Source organism: Fringilla coelebs, assembly GCF_963513975.1.
Source record: "Fringilla coelebs genome assembly, chromosome: 4".
Classification (NCBI taxonomy): domain Eukaryota; kingdom Metazoa; phylum Chordata; class Aves; order Passeriformes; family Fringillidae; genus Fringilla; species Fringilla coelebs.
This window is the reverse complement of record NC_140032.1, coordinates 49,844,454-49,872,282: the sequence shown is the minus strand read 5'-3', so window position 1 is coordinate 49,872,282 and position 27,829 is coordinate 49,844,454. Positions and strand designations below refer to the sequence as shown.

General features: G+C 41.5%; 1 protein-coding gene across 1 annotated transcript; it reads left to right on the top strand.

Annotated features, from left to right (window-relative positions):
• MTTP (microsomal triglyceride transfer protein) lies at positions 1 to 26,674 on the top strand (the record flags this gene model as incomplete). Its single annotated transcript, XM_084204958.1, has 18 exons — positions 1 to 61; positions 4,335 to 4,522; positions 5,088 to 5,231; positions 7,238 to 7,345; positions 8,111 to 8,227; positions 9,255 to 9,394; positions 10,253 to 10,403; positions 13,715 to 13,872; positions 14,742 to 14,910; positions 15,490 to 15,597; positions 16,483 to 16,695; positions 17,712 to 17,923; positions 18,532 to 18,629; positions 18,731 to 18,852; positions 19,615 to 19,842; positions 23,607 to 23,731; positions 24,085 to 24,255; positions 25,142 to 26,674. The coding sequence occupies 18 exons, from the start codon at positions 1 to 3 to the stop codon at positions 25,308 to 25,310; spliced, it is 2,682 nt and encodes an 893-aa protein (XP_084061084.1). The 3' UTR covers positions 25,311 to 26,674.
• Positions 26,675 to 27,829: the final 1,155 nt, after the last annotated feature.

Below are 27,829 nucleotides of genomic sequence, written 5' to 3'. Positions count from 1 at the left end.
ATGATTCTTCTTACCGTGCTGTTCCTTTGCATCATTTCCACCTACTCAGCCTCTGTGAAAGGTAGGTCTGTAGTGGGCTTGGTTCAGCTTCTGCCTCAGCAGAGGCAAAGCCAGTGTGTGTATGCAGATCTCTGTTTTGCCTGAAAAATTATCAGCTTTACTCAGACATGCTTGAGTAATACAAGATGCATTTACTAGCTAGGTTTAAGTGCTTGTGGCATTCCTCTCAGCAGAGGTGATGGGGGAGATGATGTTTTCAAGTGCACAGGGCCAGTGGTGTGACCAGGAGATCAGAGATCTTGAACTTGCTTAATCAGGACGTACTGTGGGGGCACTGACTTCAAAGGGACTTTTCACACACTCAGAAGTTAAACACATGGAGTGCCCTGTGGAGCAGAGCCAGGAAGTGCTCAGGGCTGCCCAGGTTTCAGCTTCTGAGCAGTTGACTCAGCTACCACTGAAGTCAGTAAGAAGCATCCTGTTAATTTCATGAGAACATTGCTCTGTAGTAAGTCTTGAAAATCTGAATGTCTGCAGAAACCCTATGAGCAGAGCTTTACTCAGGTTTCCTGACAAAGTCAAGGGTATGAAGTCTTGGAGACTGTCTGCTTCAGCAGTGCTAATGTATGAAGCAATGAAAGGTGTCTGTACTAGTGACTCTTCATGTACTTCACATTAAATTTAGAGGAGCAGCAACCTTCTAACATAAGCTGAATTTTTAGTTTAATGAGGATGTCTTCATCATGAGGGGAAGCAGGGGGAACACGCCATCCTGGGCTAAGCTGTTAAAAAGGCTGTAGAGATGCTCTCATGGGTGCCACCTCCTGCTTCCTGCAGGGAATCCAGGACACTGTAAGCACAGAGCAGCAACCTTCCTTCTTCCCTGCCTCTATACACCCTCATGACAAGAGTTATAAAGGAGAGAAATTTGCAAGCAGTACCTTTACCTGTGAATTTATTTCATGAGACTGCCATATTCATTTTTTGGCTAGGTACCAATGTGCCATATGTCTGATCTTCCCAGCTTCCCCTTAATATCAATGAAGCAAAGCTTCTTGATGTGAAATAATATTTGTTTGTCACATTCCCCAGGATACTGAGCAAGCATTTTCCCTTTAATTAGTCATCCCTTCAGCTCTGCCAGATTTCCTCTCTCTCTTGTGCAGAGAAATTGAGAGCTAAAATACTGGCCCAAAGGCCACTTAGGGCCTCAGTGTGAGAACTGGGATTAGGATTAGTGTTTTACCTTTTCATCAGGCCATGCTGCCTTTTGGAAATATCAAAACATTAGTCTGTTCATAATTCAGGTAGGTCAGCACACGTAAAACTTTCCTACTGCAGTTCCACTTGAAAAATGTTTTCAAATAGGCGGATGGGTTTTGCTTTTTAAAGCTATCTGGTGTCAGAGATAGTGGCAAATATGATTTATGAAGGTAGAGCTAGCAAGTAGTTAGAGACACACATGCTGTGCATGCCATATGTATTAATAAAAGGCACAGGACTTGACAGCTGTCTCTACTCATGCAGTGTAACCTTCTGTATTATACAGTATCATGATTTAATTATAGACTTGGCATGTTACCCTTAATGACAGACACTTAACATTACTAGTCAAACTATGTGTTATGCACTCCACCTTGGAAGCAGCACTTCTGACCCCCAGAGAGTTTGGCTGGGCTGGTGGCAGTCTGTGTGTCCGTGTCTCCTCCCTTCTCAGGCAGTGGGACACTTGCCATCAGCTGAAATGTCAATGGCTGCACAGGCAGCAAGGATTCCAGTGCTGTGCTGAATACAAAGGAAGGAGCTTCTAAAAGAGTGACTTTCTATTAGGAAAAGTTTCTATCAGAAAGGTGTTGCCATATTCCTTTCAGAATAGTACTGGTGTTTTCTTCATGGAAGTTGGCATGAAAATTTAGTTGGGTTGTTTTGAGTACTGGTTCTGGTCAGTGACCCTGTGCCTCTGTCTGTCATCTGTCAAGATCCCCCTGTCTCTCAGCCTGACCACACTATTCAGTTGTCTCTCGGGTTCCCCATTTCCACAGGGATAAGTGCTAACTCTTTGGGACTGCTTTCAGTAGTGCCTCATCCCCGCTGGTTCTCTTATCATCATCCACTCTTGGCCTACCCTTTGCCAGTCTGGCAACTAAAGGTGTCTTCTGCCCTGGCTCCTGCAGTGTTTTCTATGTGTGAATTGGTGAAAGTTTTCAAAACCTCATGTTCTTCTACCTCCCAGGAATACTTTGCAATTATTCATTTCTTCCATGACTCTTGCAAGAAGCTGCTGCATCATTTGCTCATCTGTTTCCTTTAGGATGGAACAGCTCTATTGTATGTGGGGATAAGCAAATGCTAAAGGGAGGAGAAGGGAAGGAGCTCTTACAGAAGAAGAATAAAACCATGTATGTGTTCAGCTGTGGGGAAAGGAAGAGGGTAGGTGAAAGGTGCTTTTAACTGAGAATAGGGAGGGAGCAAAACCACAGCATGCACCTTAACTAATAAGAGACTTGTTTCTGAGCACCCAAATAATTTCTCTTGGATGTGCTATTCCCCTACTTTTTTCCTTTAGATGGGACTGTGTTTAGAATGCACCTTGTGGATGGTATTCCTAAAATCTCAGCCAATACTAGGTCCTTTGCACTGCAGTTTCTGCTGCAAATGAAGGACATTTTGAACCAGGAAGCAACGGGCTCCAAGGGATTGCAGGGAACTTGGGGTGTCCTGAAAGGCATAGCCACCTCTGAGCAGGCACTGAGCACCCTCTGCTCTCCAGGGTAAGGTAGCTTCGAAGCAGGGAACTGGGGAAGGAAATTGGCTAGGAGATTCACAATAAACCTCCAGGAAGGGTTGCATGCCTCTTGGTGACTTTGTTTTGAAACAGACGCATGCAAAATCACACGGGCCCCATTCTGCCAACACGAATCCTTCAACCTCCCTGGGAAAAAATCAATAGTTACAGCTTTGGCCTCTCACATGTGAACAGGCAGGGTCCACTGGGATCACCAGACTTGCTGCACCACATCCCCAGCTGGCATAAAGTCTGTTTAGTTCTGTAACTTTGCCAGTTTACACAATTTGCAGACTAAACTTGCTGGAGTGTCCATTTTGCTCAGGGAAAGTTTCTTTGATGCTCGCCTTAATCCACTGCCGTGGTATCTGAGTAATAGGGAAACAATGTGAGCAAAATCTTAATGAAGAAGGGGTTTTAGTCTCTTTAAGAAGTGCAGAATGTATCCATCCAGCCATGATGGAACTACCCTGTGCACCCACCTAAACGGGCTTTAAAATATTAAAGTGGAATAAGACTGATTTTCCTTTCCATCAATGCAGTGATTTGAAGTTTATTTAAGTGAGTCAGATAAAACAGAGGGGTATAACATAAATCAGGATGGCCTGATGAATCTCTGCAGGGGACTTTGAAGACACTGATTCCATTACAGCGTGCTTAAGAATTTTTCTGAGATGTTGTGAGAGATTTTTCTTCTTTCCTCTGCCCTTCCCTGCACTTGTCATAAGACTGATACACATCTCCCTGAGGACAGCACTTTGTGTTTCTTAGATTAACTCTGTTGTGAACTTGTTTCTGCTCTGTACCTCCTGAACTCCATGAAGAAATTTCCAGTGCATTCAGTGGTGCAGCATTTGGGCGTGTGAGGCTGGTGCTATGCTGCTTACAGATAGCACCTAAGGTCACTCTGTGTGTGTTTCCTTTGAGAATGTTAAGAGCACTTAGTGTACAGCCAGCTTATTTTCCCTTCTCTTCCCTTTAACATTCCTTAAAATATGTAAATTAACAGCAGAGACACAGCTATGGGAATAATTATGTAGTTAAAAGAACAAGAGCTTAATTATTTTATCTAAAAAATACATTCTTAATGTTTTCATCACATTCATGTCACCCTTGGGCAAGACTCTCCTTGGAAAGATTCCCAATAAATGTGCAAGAGATGCAGAGGATGATTTATGTTGGCGCCAACAAATCACATCAGTGCATTTCACATTGCTAAACACACAAATCGTGTGATTATTAACAGTATTTTGAGTTGCAAATGATTTTGGATTAATTTGCAATGCTAACAGAGCTGAAGAAAAGAATCTGACAGTCTTAAAGTAAAGACCTAGAAAAAAGGATTTTGTCACCATTCTTAAATATGTATGATCACAAAAAACCCAGCTGCTTCAGTGAGACAGCCTCTGTAATCGAGTAGCAGGATCAGTCCCATAAATATTTTGCTTATAATTAAATTGTTAATTTTTCTAAAGGTTTCTTAGAGAAAATGGTAGATTATGAGAGTTAGTAAATTCTAAAATGCTGTTTGTTTCTGCTTTCCAAACAGGGCACACTACTGGGCCAAGCCTAAATAATGACAAGCTATATAAGTTTGCTTACTCAGCTGAAGTCTATGTAGATCGGGTGAAAGCATCCCTGCAGAAAAGTGCAGGATATCGGATTTCTTCTGGTGTGGATGTCAACCTCTTATGGAGAAATCCTGACAATGATGATGACCAGCTGGTCAAAATCACGGTAATTATTGCCATCAGACAACTTAAAACATACCCAATCTTTTCTGCACTTGTCTAGCTGCTAATCTAATCTCAGAGAACTCACTTTCAGAACAAGACCTAAACCTTTTATTCTCCAGTCTCATCAACTAAACCCAGCTGCTTTGATGATCTACTTCCTATTGAATTAGATTTCACAAGTACCTATCTAACATCATAAGCCAGCACTTCAGAATATCTGATGTATTTAGAAATTGCTTCATACAGCACCTTTAGCTGCAAGCAACTGCTGTGCAAGCCCTTACCTGAGGGGCAATATGTTGTCCTCAGCTGTAGCTGCAAATATTTCTAAATAGAAACTGGGTTTGGTACTTAGCTTCCTGATGACATTTTCTGGGACTTATTTCCCCAGTGGAGAGCACTGGCTTCTTTTGTAAACTTTGACGTAGTAATCATGGAAGATTAATAATCAGAACCAGATATGCAGAAATGAAGAACATTTAATATGTGATTTAGTCTATCTAGTATAGTCTAGGCCAATTCTACACTACTCTCTACATTAATTTTCTCTGCTTTTGCTTTGCTAGATGAAAGATGTTCAGGTTGAAAATGTGAATGAACGTCCAGCTGATAAAAACATCTTCAAAGGAAAAAGCACAGAGAAGATCATCGGGAAAGAGTATCTGGAGGCTTTACAGAGGCCCGTAATTATTGAGCTAGTCCGTGGAAAGGTAAGAGCCTGTCTTTTAAAATTCAGTCCCTAAGGAAACAGGACACATACCTTTTGTAACAGACTTGAAGAATTTACCAGTTCACTATTCACTCAGTGTTTTTAACAAGCCATTGTGTCCTATCATTCTGTGTGAAATGCAGTAGTTTCGAACAGACTGTAATTTATCTTTTAGCCCAAGCCTAGAAGAACACCACACAATGGGGAAGTAAAGAGTAGATTGTCCACAAAGATAGGTACACAGGTGGATATATGCACAATTGCTGTGTGGGATTTGTGCTATTGACTTCAGTGAGGGCAGGATTTTGTCCAAGATCTGAAGGCAGAAAAGGAGATACAATTTGTCGTGAGAGATGTTCTACTGAGTCTGTGAGGAACAGTGTTAATCACTTTAAACCCTTATCAAGTATTTTACCAGGATTGCTTTTCCCAGCTCTTTGATTTTCTTATTTACTTCTGTGTCGCCTGCATTTTCAATGGTGCCAAGTTAATGAGCTTGATGCTGAAAGAGCTACAGCCTTACATGTTTTTCCCCTACTGTGAGACAGTCTCCAAAAATCAGAAGAGAAGGGTCAGAGAGCAGATGTGTCTCAACACGTGCCTGGGTTTTATACCCTGCCCTGAGAGAACACCAAAGCACTGTCACAGCACAGGAGCACCCATGTCCATTTGTAGCTCTCAGTGTCCCCATTTCTCTGACACACTTTCTCTGAGAAGGGGATTCAAGTACATCCATCCCACTCTCTTTTCCCCTGCAGAGCTGCTTATGAGAGCTGCCCTTGTACTCAGCCTACTCTTGTAGCCAGGGAGTGCTGAGGCCCAAGCCATGGCTGCTCCTGCCCCTGGTCCTTCACCCTCCTGTTGCTTGTGGCATTAGTCCAAGAGCCCCATTTTCCCCTCTGCAGCCCAAGCAACGCTCAGCAGGTGGGGCAGGAGGGGCTGTGAGAAAGGAGGAAGGTTGAAGGTCACACTCCCTTTTCCCGTCTGCAGAGCGCAGTGAGAGCTGTGACACTCTATCCCAGTGGGATCTTTACCTCCTGCTGTAAATAGGCACTGAGCACATACCCTGGCCACCAGCTCAGCCTGCTGAATTGCAGCTGCTATCAGACCTGCTCAGTAACTTTCAGACTCAGCCTTGTCATCAGTTTTACACAACATAAAAAGAAATAGGACAGCGCTGGCTGTGAACTGCACACATCCCTACATGAGAACAGAGGTACCAGAAGCACACAGTCAGAATGCATCTGCTCCTCATACATTGCACACTTTCCCATGCTAAGGCCAAGATGTAGTATTAAAAACTTGGGCTTTTTCTCAGGTAGTAGGGTCTATATGCTCCTTTTATGATTTCTTTGTGGTATGACAATTTCATCCCTGGCACAGTAATTTCACTTTTCAGGGTTACCCCAAGATAACACACTGATTGTACTCACAGTTCCAGATAAAGGGGCACTTTTAAAGCACCTTGAATGCAAAGTGGAGGTGCAAAGTCTTGTTACCAGAGGAGAGGCTCAAGCACAATAGTTGACCCATGAAGTACAAAGGTTGTGATATGTTTGACACGTCATTGAAGTCATTCTATCTGTGATTTATCTATGATTCATCCTGAGTTTTTGTAACCTGTGATTAAAGTGCAACAGATATTATGCCCCTGTGGGGAGCAATTACCTGAGGATTATGCAGAAAAATGAGTCTCCTGTGAAAGTATGAAAAGTTTCCCATTTCCCATCTAAATTCTCTCTAATTCCAGGAGGAGAGATGCTCACTGCACTGGAACTGTACTTAGGTTCAGCTGAAGGCCAAAATGTATTTGTACTGTTATTGTCAGGCCCTGCAGCCTCTGCAGGTTGCTCAAAATAAGCAAATAACAGATCCAAATTCAAAGTTAAGGTAGTTTTCCTGGAGTGGATCCTCACTATTCCTTTCTAATTTAACCAGATTTGTTATACACTTTTACACTTTTGAATGCTTTTTATATGTGTTTTTAAAATTTTTTTATTCCTACAGATCAAAACCTTCTACTCATATCAAAATGAACCTGGTTTTACTCAGAACATTAAGAGAGGTCTGGCTAGTCTTTTCCAGCTACAGCTGCACTCTGGCTCTTCCCATGAGGTATGGTGCTCTATCAGGCAAGATTATCATTGCCTGAGGAACAGGCAGAGCCTGATCTGCTCTGGAAGGCAGACCTGTGGCTCCTGCTGACTTCAGAAAGAGTGAACTGTGATAGAAATCAGTGCTTGGATAACATATGAGGTTAGGGACATAAAGACAGTCTTCTGAATATTTGGTGACACAAATCAAATTGCTGCAATTAGCACAAAGAAGTAGCACAATCCATTTGATTTAAAATGCCTTTATAAATTTAGCACAATTTGGTAATAAACCACCTTAAACCAGGTCACTATAAAAGTGATTATACTGCTGTTTAGAGTTGGTTGATTCCTAAATTCAATCAGTGGAGCCCCAGGTACCCACTAAAATTCTAAATCTGGGTACCCACACAAAGACAGCCCTGATTTAGCTGCATCCATTTAAGTTGCCTTCCATTGTTAAATTTCTAAACCTGTCCCATTGGACAAAGCTCAAATTTAACTCAAATTTGTGAGTATAGTGTGAGCTGCCTGGTATTTCCTAATTATTTTGTTTAAACAGCCATTGTTACTTTTCTTCCTAGCCATCTAATGAACAGTACCTCTGCCAACTCAAAGCAGGTAGTTAGAACCACTGACATCCTCAAAACTGTTAAATAAACCCAAGCAGTGCAGCATCTCAGGTACAGGATTCCAACAGTGGAGAAAATGCTTCATCTTTGGAAGGTGCTGGGAGGTCCCAAAAATAAATTCAAGAAATTGTTCTCATCTAACTCTCTTTTCCAAGGTGGACATATCTGGGAAATGTGATACTACTTACCACGTGCGGCAAGATCAAGTGACTAAAATAAAAGACCTGGACTCCTGTGAAATAGAAAAGAAAAGACTTACCAGCCATAACCGGGTATGGTTTCTTTAACAAAATAAAATCTATTCTTCCTATTTAAAATATATTCTTAGCAGCTACTACTCTTCTTCTCAGAAGTCCTTCTAGCATTAGAGGAAGCAAATTCTATATGTAAATTTTGGTAGTTTTACTAGCCCAAATGTCATATGTAGTTCCCAAGGAGAGAACAGGGAATGGATTCTCCTGTGGTGTAAACCACTTTTGCTCAGGTGATACAGATGCAGTCATAGTGATAATAGTAACCTTTTCCCCATCTGCTGTAAATGCCAGGCAAGGTGCTCACTTCTGAATGGACCCTGGTCAGGCTTGCCTGGAAGGTCAAAGGCTTCCCTAATGCACAGGTGTAATACAGGAGATGTGCCATAGAGGTAACTGAAGCCCTACTACAGCCCTAGTGGTGTTCCACTGTTAGTAAATGTCTTTCTAAGTTGTCACTGCTGAGAGCAGGCTGGACACCTGCTGAAAGCACTGGGATTCTCCACATCAGAAACTGACTTTTCTCAGCTCAGAGAAGTACAAAGACACCACACACTCCCTTAATAAACTGCCTTAACACTATGACTGGGTTCTCCATTTTCACACTTACCACAAAGACATCATCTTGTTTACAAAACAAGAAGCAAAGACAGCCACCTTTTTTGATATGAGTGTGAGCATGACAATCTCATTTACAAGACATTTCTCTGGAAAAGATTCTTGTCTTATTTAAAGCATATCTTAAACTAAATGTAGTACTGGGTCTTTTCTCCTGCTCCATAGCTTCCTGCCCTGCTCCTACTGTCTTTTACCCTGGTACATTTTGAATTTGAAGCACATGGTGTAGAAGTGAGTGGCTACTTACTGCAGAGGGAATACTTGAAAACCTGGTTAATAGGCTTAATTTGAGATGCCAGCCTATATGTACCTTCCTCATATGGCTCTACTTCATTACAAGTCTTGCCCTCATTTGGAACAGAGAGCTCTTTTCCTATTTTGTTGTTTGTTGAATAACCCCCTTTCTGTTTTATTTTTTAATTATTTTCAGATCTTGGATGTCAGTACAAAATCCACATCTGCTACAGTTTATGTGTTGGAAGACAGTTTCATTAAATCCGTTAAGGCAGAAGAAAATTTTGTTTTTGCTCTGAATTACCGACGAAAAACAGGTGCCAAAATAGTTTCAAAGTAAGTTGGGCAACTGGCCTGTCATTGATGGTAGCAGGACTAGTGGTTCAAGTCAGGTTACATGTGTAGGTCCTATAGAATTGAGATCTAAGGCTGTCAACTCTCCAGGTAAGGATTTATGTCTCTTTTTTAGCCTTATACAGGTCCAACTGCCAGGTACCAGGTCCAACTTTGATTAAGGGTTCTACCACACTGCAAATAATAAATAATGGCATTCATAAGAAGTTAACGGGAAACAGCAGGAATTGGCCAAACCCTTTTAATCTACCCCATTAGTGCTATAAGTGTTCTGTCTTCTCATTTCTCAAGAAATACTTCTGATGGATTTCCATTTCTAGCAAATTTTAGAAAATAAAATCTACTGCAGAGAAAGGAAACAACTGTGAAACCTAGATCTGTGTTAGAGTCCAGACTCCAAAGCACTGAAAGTGTGGAGATACTCATACAGGATAAATTATTCAGGCATCTCAGTAATAGTAAATATTTAAAAGAAAAAGTACATTCAAAAATTTAACTTTCCAGATCTATTCAGAAGAAATATACGAAGCATTTCAGAATGTATGTGAATACTGAAGGCTGTTTATCAAGTGTTACAAATCTGTGCTTTAGAAAGTCTCTCATACGGGTATTTTATTGCACATAACATAAACAGTAATTTTGCTGGTATCAGATAGTTCTGTTACCTTAAAAACCCCACAGGCTTGCCATGTTCTGAACATTTTAAAATAAGAGTTCAGTCAGTCTGTATTCTATACTTTTTTGTCTGTGGAGGGGTTTTTTGTTTCCTCTTGGTGTGATTTCTGCATCTGTGTGCTGATGGTTGGGCTCTAATGGTGTCCTCACTGTGTGGATGTACAGGCAGAGGCTGGAACTGAAGTCAGTCCAAGCTGGGATGGGACTGATTGCTGCAAAGCAAGTCGCTGGTGTGATCAAGACCTTGGACCCCAATTATGTTGCCATGCCCCTGGAAGCAGAGCCAGTGAAATCCGAATGCAAAAAGTGCCCTTCAGTAAGTAAACACAGGTTCATTGGACATCAGGCTGCTTAGCTGAGCAGGACAAGTGTGAAAGCAAATTTTCTGTCCGGGCAGAACTAGGTCAGGTCCAGCATAGCAATATAAAATGCACCCTGGAGTAGGGAGTACAGACGTGTTGCAATGGTGCTCACCCCACAAGAGTGTCATAAGATCTACCACTAAAAGTACCAACCTTTCTGCTCTCCTTTAAAGGCTGCAATATTTCTCAAGATCACTAGAAAATACAACACCCTGTTGTTTTATCTCACCTTGCCAGCCTTGAGCTGGCTTCACCTTATTTCCTCTGGGTGGAAAATTAATTTTAAGATTGCTGACTGGTGTTTGTAAACAGTTTTGTTGTGGAGGAGCTGAACTGCTCCTAGGAATTCAAGTTCATTAGCCATTCCTCGGGCAGGCTAAGCATTTGTTGCAGTATATTTAACCTCTTCTCACTACCTGACCCCGAGGAAGTCTTTTGTTTAAAGGATTTTATAGGTATTTTATAAGTATAGAATGGGGTTTTAGTATTCTTGGGAAGTCCACTAATGTTCTCATTTTTCCCTGGGAAAAGCATTGCCTTGTTTTTTTATATTTAAGACATGTGGAGGCTAAGATCATGGCACTGTAAATGCATCATCTTTTGTTTTACTAATGATGTTCATCATAAACTAAATAGATTACTACAGTGACTGTTAGCAAACAGTATTAATGCTATTACCATTGAGGAATGAATGGGAACATTAATTTAAGGATCATTATTCTCTTGTGTTGATAAGCAAGATATATTTTCTATTCAGCACACATAATTTTAGTCCTCCAGAGGTACTCCTTATGAGCACAAATATGTTCCTGTATTGGAACTTTTGCTACTTATTTGGAAGTAGCATTACACTGTTATAATTTTTCTTGTCTAATGCTTGTTGAGCCACGGGGAAGACCAAAACCATATATTTGGGGAATATAGAAATGATGCTGCACATGTGCTGGGGCAGTTCTGAGCAGGGAATATCAAGGCATCCTAAACAGAGTAGGGACAGGTGGTTTTTCCCTGACTCTGCCTGTCAGGGTTTGTGCTGACCAATTTGTCACTTGGGACTGAGTTTGTCATAACAGTTATAATTTTCAGCCCAAGATAACAAACACAGGGTATAATTCCAGAGCACTGCCTGGGACTAAGCTATGTCATTATAAACCTAGTGGCATGAGGAGAATGAAGTTTTGCTTTCTCACTGTATTTTTCAGTAACTGCTATGAAAAGATGGGCTCTATAAACAGAACACTGTATCCAAAGCAGCAACATAGCATATGGTACTTATATTTCATAGTATACATTAAAGCCTTGCTGACATGCTATGCCTTAGAGTTTTACATTCGCAAAGCCTTTTTTAAATTGTAACAGGTCTTATCTCCATTTTATGAATTTGATAAAATAATCATTGCTACCCTCATTTCCCAGATGGCAGCACTCACTTTTTTAAGGTTATGGCAAATGTTTGCACTTAAAATCAGGTCTAGATTTCTGTGTTTAGACAACATAAAGCATGAGCTTTTCAGAAAAGCTCATGTATCGTACACTCGTTTATGCTCATGGTTCCTATGGGGAAGGATTCTTGCCCCTTCTAAAGGTGAGGTGGGTTTGTTGTGTCTTGTGCAGCCACCCTTTATACATTGGTAAACAGCTGTCATGCACAGACATTCAAAACCAACTCCTGCTCAGTTTAGAACCTCTTGATTTGGCTGGAGTTTTCCTAGTTTGCCCACAAGACCTCTGTTCTGATCTCTCTGTCAGAGAAACACAGGTCCGTGTCCACGCTGAATTGCCGTGTGGAAGTGTGTGCATTTTGTGCCTGAATGTTTGGGTTATTAAATCCAAACTGCCTGACATTCACATCAGGAGAATGAGGGCCCTCAGAAAAGTCAACTCTGAATGGTGTTTTTAATCCATGGTCACTGCAGGAGATGGCAGCTGCTCCTGAGCACCCCCCCAAAAGGAAGGCTTGATCTCCACTCCCTTTTTCTTGATGCAAGCTCCAGCTTGCATCTCCCACCTTGCTTGTCTCTTAGGGTATGGGCCAAACTGACTAAGAGCAGCACACACAGCTGGGCTCTGCACAGGAGAAAATGTAGGAGTAATGAGGTTAGAGGTTTTTTTTTGCTGGACTGTGGTGCAACTTCAACAGGGGGAATAAAAAGTGACCTATATATTTATCCAATTTCAGTTATTAATAGCAACAGTGGCCTTGGTGCTAAGCACTAATTGCCAGTTGAGGTTAAAAGACCCATCTGTGCCTCAGAACATGAGCTCCTCCCAGCTGGTCATTAATCCTCAGGAAATATCCTATGTCTCAATCATTGTTGCCTAATTATTGTTTGTTACAGTCAATAGAAGTTGCACTCTGTACTGATGAATGATACTTCTAATTGCCAGCAGGTTCAAGTGCTATTGCCCAACACAAAATCCACAGAGGGGAACTCTTTTAGTGAAGGTCAAATGGGTACTACTGTTATTTCCCACTCAGGAAAACTGCAGTAAAGACTGCTGCAAAGAACAGCTGAGTTTTCACCAAGGAATGTTCTCGATAACTTGAGATAACAGAGGCAAAGGCAAGGGAGAGAAGAAAGGTCAAAATACTGGCACCAGTTTCTTATGGGAGTGTATCTGGAAGGACAGATATGGGTGCTTTGCTCCCATGTTGGCTTGTTCAGGTAAAAAATGTGATGTGGGAATAAATATAGCTGCCATCATCTTACATTTCATTTGTACAATAGCTACAAATCCCTTTGTATGAAACTTTATGAAAAAAAAAGGTAATAATTTCTTGGGCATTTAATCCTGTTCTATACTAACCCAAAATTACCATCTTCTCAAAAAACTTGATTAATTGATGAGTTGGGGATTGTGCATCTCCCTTTAAAAAAAAAAAATCTACTTAGGAGAAAATGGGAACATAAGGCAAACACCATTTTCACCAGAAAGCACAGTAAATTTGCAGGAGAAGAGAATTCACTTTATTCCAGTTACAGTACAAATAAATTTTATTGTTCCAAAAGAGATTGCAGTGAAGGTCATGTACAACATCAGGAAAATAATAAAGAGTTGGAAGAGAGACAGCTATAGAAAGATTTCTAAGCTATTTGTGCTGGGATATCCTAAATTACCTAATACTGAGCTAAAGGATCATCAGTCTGTTGGATTTCAGCTACTCTGGGCAACAGCTGGCCTACATATCAGCATTTATTTAGTCTGATTTTGAGAACTGAAGCTATAATCTGAAAGATTTGACATAATATGAATTGTTTTGCAGCTTTCTGAGCACTGGAAGAGCATCAGAGAACAAATGCATCCTGACAAACTTTCCAAACCTGCTGCAGCAAAAAGCTTTTTGTCCTTCATTCAGAACATCAGAAAAGCTACAAAGGAGGAGATACTGAAAATTCTTAAAAGTGAAAATAAAGAATTTCTGTAAGTTACCATGAACAAGCTTTTAAAAGATTTCAGTTACTGAAAAATGCAGAAGGGCAAATTGCATACAAAGAGATTGAGCTCTACTGGTGATGTCCTAGCAATGTAAACCTAGTGTTCAGTACTGTCTACAGGAAAAGGATTTTTTTTAAGTTATGTTCATTCTTGTATTATAATAAAGTTTCAACACACCCTTCAGCCACCAGGCTTGTATCTACAGTGCAAGTCCAACATGGTTTGTAGTTTAGCCAGAGGTTCTCAGACCAAATGGTTGTTCTGAAACAGCCTATAACTTGTTCTTGAATTCCCATTGGTTTCCTTCAATAGGAAATACAACAAAGAAGTATTCCCAGGCAACACTGATGCCTGGGAATTGTCCTAGTATTAGAGTTTGGTTGTGAATAGCATGCACACTGAAACTTGAGAGTAGAAAAGCATTTCTGAATCATATGGTTGGGATCTTTCAAATAAATTGTAGCAGTTGTTAGCAATGGAGATAAACCTGAGAGCCACTCAGGCAGCATAGAAGCCTTTTCTCTACGTGTCATTGCACATGCAGTACTAAAACACTTCTTTATAACTACAAATTTTTCCTGTAAACTTTAGTACACTTGTGATAGTTGGGTTGTTAAACATTTTTGGTCCCCTATTTGCATAAATTCTAATACCATCCATGGATATGAGCCTGTGTACTATTTTGAGGTGAAAGTTCAGGGACACTTTTTCCAATGAGAGTAAAAGATTCTCTTACTTGCAATGAAGACCTGTTTCAGTATATTAGCTTCTTTCTCTCAATATGCAACCAAGTCTTTTCAGTATTGACTTGCTCATTGCAAGGATCTGTTCATTTAATTTGCACTTCTTTGTAGTCCACAGGTAGTGGATGCTGTAACCTCGGCTCAGACCCCAGAATCACTGGAGGCTGTACTGGAGTTTCTTGACTTTAAGGATGCAAGCACTTTTATCCTGCAGGAGCGGTTCCTGTATGCCTGTGGATTTGCTTCTCACCCCACTGAAACGCTCCTGAAATCATTAACTGTAAGTCCAAGGACAAAACAAATACAACAGAGCTAATACTCTTATGCCTTGTCCCAGTCAAAGGGGAAGAGAAGAAGAAACAACTGTTGCTGTTTCTAATTTTCCTTTCTTTATGCCCTCCAGGTTTCCTATATGTGTGCTATTAATATAGAGCCTGCAAACAACAAACATTTCTATGTCCAGACTGAAAGTCTATTTACTTTGTAAAATATTACCAAAATCCATTACTTGAAAAAGAAACATAATACTGAATGTTAGCAAAATAATTTGAGGATTGTTTGATTGTTGCCTTATGAAAGTCCTGTAGTCAGAACTGTAAATCCCTTTTTTCCCCCCCAAATGAATCTACTTGAGACACTGAATGTAACTGAAGGTGAAAATGGCACTGAGTTATTCTGTGTAATATATATGTAATGATAGAGCAGTGCTGTGCTTTGCCTGAGCCCAGGCCATTGTGGTAATCACTGCCCTTGCATTGCATTCATGTTCACAGAGAATGAGGGAACCTGTTGAACCCACAGCAGTGTGGCTTGTCATGTTTACACTGAGACACTAAACAGTTTTGCTTTTACATGACAGGAGAAGTTCAAGGGGGATGTCGCCAGTCAAGAAATCAGAGAAACTCTTGTCATTGTCATGGGAGCACTCATTAGAAAGCTGTGTGACAAGGACGGCTGCAAGCTGCCAGTGAGTATCTGATGGTCACTGCTGCCCAAATTCTGGTCTGCAGCACACAGGACTGATCCCTGGTGACATTACTGGGGGAGCATGACAGACATGGGAAGCAGATTCTCCCGCTTAAAATAAGTCCATGAACTCCTGTGTTTGATAGAGGATTGTATTATTTTTTTTAATAATGACCTCTATTTTGTCAGATTTAGGCTTTAGTCTTGTCTTCCCATTTCTGTGACTGAACCTGTCAGCAGAAGCAGTACTTGTGCTGCCTTGTCCAAAAGCTTTGCATATCCTCAGAGAAACACTGGCAAACTCCGGATATGTTTATTATTTGCAATCACTTTAGATTATTTCACCTCTGTGAAGAAAATTCATTGATTCAAGTATTCAGCTGTACCCCAAACATGCATAGAAGGAGGAAGACCTTTGCTCTGTTCATGAACTGAGTAGATGCTGGTGTTAGAGGATGAGAATGATCAGACAAGGTTGCTGGATCTGTGTTGTTCAGCACTGCAGCACACTGCTGAAAAGATACAGAGCCCTTTTAACTACCTGAACAGGCCCTTTTAACCTCCCTTGCTAATTGCCAAGTAGTTTTATAACATTATGTTATGAGGCACAGAAGAATACTTCCCTTGCCTTTTTTGTGGGGACTTGTTGGTCCCACGAGGCAGACCTGTGAAGTCCCTGAATCAGGTCAGGAGCAGTTGGCAAGTGATAAAACTTTGGATCAGGTGTCCCTGTAGCTGCAGTCACTTTGGTTATGCTTGAAGGAAGCCATCAACGTACAAATGAAACTTTTGCTAACCCTGTGCCACCAGGCCTGCCCCTTCTATTCCTGCAAGGGGAAAAAGGGGGGTTTATGATCACCATTTAATGTGCTGTTGATTTTCTTAGGCTGTTGTAGAAGCCAAAAGGATGATTCTGAATAGACTGGAGAAGGCCAACAAAGGCGACAACGTGCAGATGTACCTGCTGGCACTGAAGAACGCGCTCCTTCCCGAAGCAATTCCAGTGCTCCTGAAGTATGCTGAGTCAGGAGAAGGGCCCATCAGCAGCCTTGCTGCCACTGCCTTGCAGAGATATGATCCTTCTTTTCTCACCAAAGAGGTAAGAAAATATACTGCCCAAGAAAAGAAGTGTAGGAGACTGTATTAAAGACAGAGGGTAAATTAACAGAGCTCATTTCTTGTCATCACCAACACGGACAGGGAGGTTGAGTACAATCTCAGTAAGTTTGCTGATGGCACCGAGCTGTGTGGTGCAGTCAGCATGCTGAAGGCAAGGAATGGACTGGTGAATACGTGCTAGTCAGCCCTCGGCTCCGGGGTCACACACAGCCACCGAAGGTGGCCTGCAGTCTGCGGGGAAAACCGGGCTCTGCTCGCCAGAGGGAGCACTTGGGCACCTGTGCAGTCCCTGTTCTCTCTCGTGCTTTCACACAGGGAGAGTGCACAAAGTAAGAGAAGGGTAAAAGAGCTGCATTTTACCCTGCAGCCTCTAAGAATAGGAAAAGACATAGAAAACAGTGGAACAAGAGGTCCTGCCTCTGCTGCATTACCTTGCATTCCATTTCATACCTGCTGCTGGCCATCAGGATTGAGGCTGTCAGGGTGCTACTCTGCAGTGAGCATGCGGGAGGCCATTCAGTGGGATTACATGGCTTTCCACGGATTCCCCTGCAACAAAGATGTGTCACAATCTTCTCAGGGACACACCACCACAGGCACTATCTAGAAAATTGAAATAATAAGATTCTTGGTTTTTAAAGTACACGTTTCCTTAACAGTCAAGAAAATCTCCGTCTTACCACTGCCACAGTTGTTCTTAGTGCTGCTACTTATTTACAGCCCTGCTTTGAAAACCAGTGTGTAAGGCTGTATTTGGTCTGTGGCTGAGAGAACATAACAGATGTCCCACTTGTCCTTGTGGTCACTGAGCTATACATGTCTCAACATTCCAAAAGGACCATGAAAAACATGATGCTGAAAATATATCCTTATGTATTAGCCTTAGCTATGGAGCTAACTAAGCTAACTTAAGCTGATATTATAAACGAGATTCCAACCTGTACTTTGCCCAGTCATCTGTATGAGCACTGAGTGAATAATGTGTTTCCTGACCAGGTGAAGGAAACAATGAACAGGATATACCACCAGACTCGCAAAATCCACGAAAAGACAGTGAGAACCACAGCAGCTGCCATCATCTTAAACAGTAACCCATCCCACATGGAAGTGAAAAACATCCTGCTCTCCATTGGGGAACTGCCAATGGAAATGAACAAGTACATGCTCTCCATGATCCAAGATATACTGCGCTTTGAAATGCCTTCAAGGTACATTAAGTTCAATGTAAATAAATACAGCCCTTCCTTACAGAGAACACGCAGGTTCTCTTGAATTACTAAAACCTAAGGAGAGTATAAAAGAATATCTTATTTTTATGGCCCTTGTATTGTTATTTCAGAATAAATCCCTTAATTTCAATGTAGTTATTGTAATAGCTATTCACATTTTCACAGGTACAAAAAATAATTGGGCATCTGACTTGCATTACTGTGAAAAATGTCTTCTGTTGATCTTACTTCTCTCAAATGGTCCCTTGCTTTTATATTTTTAAAACCAGTGATGTGGAAAAATTTTAAACATCACAGTATGAGAATGAAAATAATCAATATATATCTTCTTCTTAAAATCATTAATTTTCAAGCAAGATCTTTGCTTGCCTTTCTTCCTATGACTGCAGGGAGTACCTGAAATTGAAAGAGAGACTCTGGGTTAGGCAGATTTTTAGTGGGAAAAGGTAAGGGTTTTGAAGGCCCTCTTTCCTACTGGGAAATTCACCCTCTCTCAAATTTGATCTTTCTACCAAAAAGTAATACATTTGGTACTGTAGCATTTTTGTATCTCAGTGGTTTTGTTTGTTTGTTTTGAAATCCCACAGCAAAACAGTTCGGCAAGTTCTGAAGGACATGCGTGCCCATAACTACGATCGCTTCTCCAAGACGGGCTCTTCCTCTGCCTACACCGGATATATCACACGTATGTAACCATGAAACTGCCTTTGAACCCTCTTTGTATTCCCAAACATTTCATTAACCCACTAGTGCAGTCACAGGGACATTCTTTCTTTTTTAACTAAGGTGGTCCTGATGTGTCATCCACATACAGCCTCGACATCCTCTACTCCGGCTCTGGCATTTTACGGAGAAGTAATGTGAACATCCATGTTTTCGACAGAAGCACTGACCTTCATGCCATCCAGGTAACTGACACATTGTGCATAATAACTTAGCCAGTACGTGGTCCTTTTCTTACAGCTTCTAATCAATTCAGCAAATGCTTAAGACCATAAGGTTTGCTGCACTGGGCAGAGAACAAGCCAATAACAGGGGAAAACTCCATGTGGCATATGTTTGCCATAAACAAAGCAACAAGTGTTTTGTCCTTCATCATACATCGTGGTCTGTGTCTGTGTAAAGCCTATGCTGTTTATCTGATGCAATCAATAAAAGCTTTATGAGTTTGTAAAATCAGGTCCCAGTTCAGGTTGTGTTGCAGAATGGAAATTCAAGGAGTAGATCAAATGTACAAATCAAAGTGATTTTAATGTCTGTGTTTTAGACTTTTCTTGATATTGGCAAGAATCTTCAGTATTATAATTCTAAATTTATGCAGGAGATTGTGCAGTGGAACATCTCTGGGTTTTCCTCCCAACTGCCCCTGAAAAATAGTTATATGAATAAAAGAAATTGTGTTTGAAAGAAAACTAGTCTCAGGATAGTGATCTGCATGTGGGTAAATCCTGCTCAGCACCTGAAGGGCAAAAACATGGCATGAGATTATTTTATCTTCCATTTTTCTAAGTGCTCTTCCTAGTTGCATTAAGTCTTAACCTCATACCTTTTCCTCTACAACTACATAAATTAGAATTATGCATTTAGACATAAAGAAAATGTGTGGTGTTGTTAATAGTCTGAGTCAGGCAGGATTTTTTCAGTGATTCTGTATCACTATTCTTTTGTAGGTGGTCCTCGAAGCTCAGGGGCTGGAGTCCATAATAGCTGCAACTCCTGATGAAGGCGAGGAAAACCTGGACTCCTTTGCTGGCATGTCAGCCATTCTGTTTGGTTTCCAGCTCAGGCCAGTGACATTTTTCCAGGGGTATGGTGATTTAATGTCTAAAATGCTCTCGGCAACTGGAGAGCCCATGAATGTGGTGAAAGGACTTGTCCTCCTCACAGATTTCTTACAGGTACTAACAGCACACTGTTTGCTTCTTTTTCTGTCTCTTAAGCACAGATGTTCCTCCCCCACATTGCTACTGTAGGACACCTTATTTTCTTTATTCTCAATGCTGATAAACTTGACCTGTATTACACAGGTTGCCTTTACTAGGAGAGTAATAGAAAAGTCATGGGTATTAAAAACCATAATGAAATTACATGAAAAGCAACCTAGAACAAAGGTGAGAACAGATATTCTAGAAAATTAACCAGAAACTTAACAAAAGCAAATCCAACTGAGTTTCCTGTTGAAAAACTCATATTGCTGTCAGCTATGACCTCCCCTCCCACAGTTTCTTGTAATACAGTATTGTCCCATGTGACCACCTAAGTTTTCCTCTTCACAAGTTGTCCAGGGACCTTGTGTCCAGTTAGGCAATAATTGTCAGGTGAATGAATCAGATAACTATCCTTCAAAGAACAGTGCTAAGAGGTCCAAATTTCAACTGTTTATTTCTAGGCAAAACAAGGAATTAAAATGAGGATTACACAGTTTTTATGCAACTGTCAGTCCAAATGATTTTGTGCTTAAATAGATTCACATACAACTGGCTACATAATGTGTTATTGGAGGACTAAGAATCTAGACATCTCTCTCAAAGTGCAGGGTCTGCACTTGGTTTGATAGCTTTGCTCTTCCCAAGCTGGGATCTCCTTAGAACCTGTGGATTTAACAGCTGTACTCAGCTCACAAAACATCTGCAGTCTCAAACTTTACTTTTGGCTTTTCCCATGTAATTCTTGGCCAAAGAAAATGCCAGAAGTAGATGATGAGACAATCCACTCTGCTCAAAATTACACAGAAATACCCTCTGCATATGACAGTTTTCCCATCCAGAACCCAGCTCAGCTCCTTCTAATGGTATTTTAAGTCCGGAGGGCTTCCCAAGCAGTGCCCAAATTGGCTAACTAAAGCTCATTCCAGCAGTGCTTTACAGTTCACACGCAGATTATGGGCAAAAACTTTGCTGTGACCTATTTAACAAACAGACCGCAGAGGTGAGAAAGATAATCATGTCTAGTCCTGAGCACAGGGAGCATTTAGAGAACTAAATATTTCCAACTGCTGTGCATGCACGAAGCTCCAGACATACTCTGGCTGAATCAGCTGGCTGGGCACCCCTAGAGCTCTGTCCGCCAGCAAATTCTCCACTCCTTGCCTTTGGAGAGCCTCTCAAAAGTCTGGGGCAGCCAGGGCTGGGACTGTGTGCCATTTTTAACGATACCAGGGTGCAGGGTTTTCAGTCAGTCGTTGCCTTTTTGGAAGCCTTGGCAGCAGCGTCTTAACTCCACACCCCACAAGGGCAGGAATGGTTTAAAGCACTGTTGAACACAGCTTCAGGTGGAGCTGCCTTTTAAGCACAGCCCATCTTTCTAAGAATGGTCTTATAGCTACACTTCAGCTCAACAGGACACCAACGTGGTTTTGGCACTTCCACGTGGCCACAGTGTTGTTTCAGGGCTAAGAATAACCAGAAGTTATATTCCTGCTATGAAATAAACAGCTCTCATAAAACTGTTTTTGAGACTCCTAAGTCACCTGCATTAAAGTTCAGCAGTGTTAATAGTTCTCCTAGGCAACACACCTGCCAGAAGCCCAGAGAAATGAAATACTGTATTGATAGGTCAGAGAAGCCACTTGAAAGCCAGACCCCAGTGGAAGGTAGCCAGTTCCCAGAGAAGTGTTTGTTGCAGCCATCTCTGTGTTGCATTACAGTAAGATTGCATTACAGTGCAATACATAAAGACACTTTCTTATTGAAGCATAGCACATTTCAGCATTTTAAGCAGTAAAAAATGGCTGATTCTGATCTTTTGGGTCACATTTTCCACTGCAAATGAGACACAAAGCTTAAAATAGGAAAGCAAAGGAAAATACTTCTCCTTAGGAGGCTGGGTCCCTGTGATTTACACCTCCCATCAGCCTGGATTGGATTTGCACATGAGACGAGGGACAGGGCTGAGCTATAAATAAGGAAATAGATGAGCTAGTAAAACACAAGACAAGTGCTCTTTAACTTTTCTGCTGGTTTCAGTGACAAATACAGCTTAATTCTAGGTAGCATTTAAGTCTTGAACCATGCAGCCTTTGCAAATCCAGCCTACTTTAATATTCTTGGGTGCAATTTGACAATACATCTAAAAATATCTGCTCCTCTGGTTGTGTGTACATATCTCTGCCAGCATGTATACTGTTATCTCCTCACTAATTAGCAGCTACCCACCAATCCAGTACCAATTAAAAGCAAAGTAAAATGAAGTAAAACAAGCTTTATGTCCACACCTAAACAGATCAACAAGGGAAGTATTTTATGCCCCATATCAGTCAGTATAAAAACTCCCTTTGATTTCAGAAAGGTTTCAATTTCAATCCATGATTTTAACTTGGGTGAAAATAAGAAATCAGAGCATCATATGACCACACTTGCTGGGGTCATGCTGGATTTATAAGCCACAGCCAGCCCACTGCATTCTTTAAATCTCAAGCCCACTTTAGCAGCAACTGACTGCCAAGATGGCTCTGCCAAGCTGGTTCTGTCAAGGAAATAATTTCAAGGATAATTAACTTACCCTAAAAGGTGAAGTAACCATGTACAGCTACCATAATTATCCGAGTCTTCGATTACAGCCGGATAACTTTAATGTTCTGAACAAAAACCTTCCCTGATGTTGCTCCTTGCTATAGGGATTAGGAAACTAGACTGACTCTCTGCTTGCTTCTTTCTTAAATCTTGGGACAGCATTAGTTGAAGCCACTGGACTACTGAATAGATAAGAAGAGAATAGAGACTTCTAGGGTGCCCGGACATCAAAAAGGGGCAGGAAATTCATATTCCCACATGTCCTGCAACATTAAAGGTGCTGAGAATACCACAGGCACAGAAACCTAAGAGAAGGGAGAAACCATCTTTGAGACTGGAGGTGTCCTGTATGTGAGGCACATGATCAAAAAAGGCTTTTCCAAAATTAATATTTCTTTGAAAATGATGAATTAGTCCACTTGTTCTTAGGGAAACAGTACAGCTATCTAAAGAGAGATAGATTGCCAGGCTGGGTGAACCTTGAAATCTTGGCTGTGTGTCAAACCTTAAAAGGAATGAACTGCCATGACCCTGAGCTATATTACCACTTCCGAAATTGACTTTATGGATGTGTTTCCAGTCCAGCCTCACAGGTCTCATGAAGCCATGAGCACATTTGATATTTAATAGAAAATGCATTTAATGCGAATTAAGGGGCATTAGCTGATGGGTTTGGCCACCCAGCCACTGAAGACATAATTCCTGTCATATGGTGGGTTTGGAGCCACTGCACAAGTGGCAGCATCCTACTGCCAGTACAGGTCTGCTCAGGGGTGCTGGTCACACTGCACTGCACCTGTGCTGGGCTACCAGCAAGGAGTTTAATCTGATTTAGCTGGATGCTGTCACAATCTCCGTGGGGCTTGTGTGGTAGCTCTTGGAGACATGATGTTCCGTGCAGTGACACTCTGTGCAGAAATGATGCCAGCTGGCACACAGCGGAGAGGAGAAGGATGCAAGGTGCCTTGCTGTAGCTTCATCCCATTTCTGAGGGAAGGGGGTGCATCAGGATGTTTTGTCCATCCTTTCAGGAAATCCCCCAATTCCTTTTTGTTGCTGCAAAATGGCAAGTAGTGTGAGTGCAGGAGCAAAGGGAATAAGGAAACCTCTAAGGTCTGCAGTCAGTAACCTGTGCTTTGCCATGGCTCCAGGAAATCCAGCTGCAGTCTGGGCCCACAGCCAGTGCAGAGTTCCTGGGAGGGATGGCCATCGACATCTCCGGAGGGATGGAGTTCAGCCTGTGGTACCGGGAATCCAAAACCAACGTCAAGAACCGGTGAGATACCCCCAGCACACGCTGTAGCTGTAGACAGCTCAGGCTTCTGAGCCATGGTAGCACCAGTGACACAAATTTAAATATAAAAGGCCTTGCAGATGAGTTAGAATTAGAAAATAAATAAATATAATTAAATAGTTACGTGCATGGGAGAATGTCTGTACTTCTCTTTTCCTTTTTACATGGATAATACCAGTTCCCACTGGTCTCATGTGAATTTATGTACCTTTACGTGAAGAACAGGCTCTTTTGAGGGCAGTTTTTATGTATGTGTGGTAGGACTGTTTGTAATTCAATTTCCTCTTTTTAAATGTGTTTTGAAACAATTGTAATGCCTAATTTTTTTTTTGTAGGGTAGCCGTATTTGTAGCTGGTAACACTGAGGTGGATTCCTTCTTTGTAAAAACTGGTATGGATACCACTTTGGAAATGGAAACAGCTTTTGACTTCATCTCCACAGTGCAGTTTTCACAGTACCCATTTTTGGTCTGTATGCAGATGGATGGAGTGGACTCTCCATTCAGGTAAGAGCTAAGAGCACACACTTTCTGAAGGGTCTTTCCAGCCAGCTGCTGGAACTTTTGGTTTTCACAGACATGAGATTAACCACTGAGGCCAAATTCCAGCCTAACACGATGAGGTACAGTGCAGGCTGTTACACACACTGACCTCTCTGATAACCCATTCCTCCCTGTCCCTCACCCCTGAGATTCAGAAATAACCTTTCTGAAGATCACAACTGATCAGCTCTGAATGTGCACTTAAGTCCAATTATTAAATTTGATTTTGTAAGTGAACTAGCTTAAGTGGCAGGACAGTAGTGGCCTCGTGTGCAATCAGTTCTGATGGTGACCTCAGGCTTTGCCAGCAGTTCTCCATTACACTGTTGAGAAAGGAAGTGCAAAGCCATACATGAGCTGAAGTGGAAAGCTCTCTTCATCATCTGCTATTGACTCATGTCAACAAAAGTACCTGGTCTGGTGGTACTCCTGCAGCCATTGTGTTCTATCATACTTTATTAAGGCACCAGTTTTCCTGAAAACTAAGCAACTGCGCAATAAGGTTCAAAAGCTGCTCTTCAGTAGCCAAAGAATAGTAATTAAATTGGCTTTATTGGGTATACTGCTCTCTCCTAATCCCTCTTTGCTAAGACCTAAGGAAGACAACATTTGTAGAGCCTGTGCCAGATTTCCATTCAGGCTTTTCTTATCCAAAAGATGGTTAAAAACCTGAGAGGATTTAAAGACTTTGAGAATCTTCAGGAAATCCTAAGAAAACAGTGTCTGCTATTCTGCAGCTTCTAGAACACCTGCTGCTGATGTCTGCTCACTGTGCAAGGTGTTGGTGGCAGGGTGAATGCTGTGCACAGACCTGCTGACGGCAGAGCCCGCTGTGTGTCTTTCTTTGCAGGGCTGACATGACCAAGTACGAGAGCCTGCGCTCCGGCCGGCGCTACACGGCCCGCAGGGGGAAGGCAGCCACGCTGGCAGGGAATGAATACCCCCTGCACCAGGAGAACTCCAACATGTGCAAGAAGGTGTTCGGCACAAAGTCGGACTCTGCCGGCAGCTGGTTTTGAAGGCAGCACCCGGGCTCCTGCTTTCCTGCATCCCGCAATGACTTAGGCCTGCACACACCTTACCAGCGTGCAGCTTGACCCTGCACTGCTGCATTAATGGGAAATTTGCCATTGATTTCAACGGGCCAGGATCAAACTCTCAGTGTGTGCACAGTGTTTACATATTAACCTATATTTAAAACTTTTGTAAAAAAAAAACGCCCTAAGGCAAATAAAGACCAATTTGGTAGCGTTTCATGCACTCCCGTAAGGGTGGTGCTTGTTCTTCATTTTTACTTTTTTGTGCCAAAAGCAAAAGTAGTCCTTCATTTTTTTTTCTTGGGGAATACAGAAGTCTCTGTTTTTGATGTGTGGAAAGAACAACTATGATGTATAAAGAATGATTATTTATAAATGTATTTTAAAGTATTTTGGTGTTTTAGGCCTATGACCAATCCCCGTTCAAATATTCAAGTACAATTAACATCCAGATAGGACCAGGAGTTCCTGATTACTCAGTATTGCCTGTTTACAAAAAAAGCAGGTTTTATTTTACATGATTTTAAAGGATTTTGTGGTTTTTTTTAAAGCAGGCAGAACTTGATTATTATTATTTATCTTTTGTTTTTTTTTTTTTTTTATTAACTGCTGTAGTTAAATACAATTGATTAACAGTGTGGGGTTATGTTTCCAGAAGGAACTTACAGTTGCCTTAATTCTGTTCATATTGAAATCAATGGTGTAATTTCTGTAGCTACCAGAAGCAGGAGCAGAGTTAAGCCAATACTGGCAGCTCATCAAAGTTGCCTCCTAAAAATTTGTCTCCCTGTGTGTAATCAAGGCAGGTGCCTTTCAAAAAATGAGCATGCACTAAGGCAATTCTGAATTATGAAGAAGGAAAGGATCTTGAAAGAAATAGATTTTGGATGCACAGTCTAGCAAAGCCTGAACATTTTATTCTAGGTAAGTTAGGCTCGTATTTCAATGCAAAAAATAATCACTACTCAGACAAGTCCTCTGATTATAATTGCTTAGACACTTCAAGCAGTGTCTTCATAGGATCTGTGAAAAAATTTTTAAAAAGTTTTACTTTTACATCAGCATTGCAGATTAAGAAAGAATATACCTCATCCCAGCTCAGCTGATCTCTGATCCATCTGATTTAATTTTTATAGGACAAGGTGGGCAAGTGCTGTTCATAAAAAAAGTAAAATAAAAAGCCAAGAAGAATTGTTTATTTTTTAAAAACCCAAACCCAAAAGCACACAGGAAAAACTCATAAATTGTCATGAAAAAAAATATTATTACAAGATTAAGAAAAAAATCCAAACTCTTTTGTGTTGTAAAAAACCAAGAGTGGAAAAATCTGCAAAAATCAAACTGTCACTGGGATGAAATGGTCTGCTTGTTGTCTTTTCTGAAAATACTGGCACATTTCTAGTTAAAGCCTAAATAAAACAGGTAAAAATACAGTGTGAAGAAGTTTCCAGTCTTATTGTCTGTTTCCAGTCTTATTGTCTGTTCCTTTCTGGGTAGGGAGGGCCTCTCACTGGGGAAGGAATGCTGTTGATTGGGGTAAGAGGAACCATTTTACCCACCTTCACAATATGAAGCAGTAACTTAAACTGGCACTCACGTCCTGGGCTCCCTCTCTAATCAGGAGCCCTGATTAGATAAGGATGCACCATGGACTGGAGATGCCTGCCCAGACCCTCTGCCCAGAGGAGAGCTAAGACCCAGGTGCTCCTCCTCAGTGTCAATACAGCCCTCAGCATCCACTCACAGTCTGCTCCCTGTTGCAGACACTCTGACACCTCCACTGCCGTTTCAGGAACAAACCAAATGCAAGCTTTTGCATTTGTTATTATACTTGCTCTTTGTGTCACACAAAACAAAAATAAGAGCAGAGCTGCTTACTCACTCACCTGGCAAGAGCCAGTCTCCTCCTGCAGTGAGCTGACACCCTAAATACAGAAAGTGGACAATGAAATAGCTGCCATCACTCTTTTACTTGGAAAGAGTCGAGATACCAACAGATGACACCTCAGCCTCACTCTGCCAGGCTTGCCTATCAATTTACAACCCAAAATCAGAATAAAAAGGTTCTAGATAATGCAATTTGTATCTGTAAGATCTTTGTCTGATACCAACAATTCTTGCCCCTTACCAGCAAGGCTTACCCCTTCTCAATTGTGTCAAATTGGAGAGCCAGCCAGTGAAGGGCAGCTGTGGACCTCCCAGAGCTTTGACACTTAGAGCCCCTGGGACCCCCACTGCTCCTTCAGAAGGGATACATGTCTTCGTGGATACCCCCTGGCATGGCAGCAGATGCTTCTGAAGCTATCTGACCCCAACAGCTGGACATAATGGGGATTCCAGGAGAGGTTTAGTCCAGCAGCTGGGTAATGGAAGGCCATGGCTTCCTTACTTGGGCTCCATAGCTACGGAAACAACAAAAGTAACAAACTTCTAAAAATAAGGTGAAATGAATACATTGCTCGAGCCTGCATTTGAAGGGAAAACACATTTAGGGTTACAAA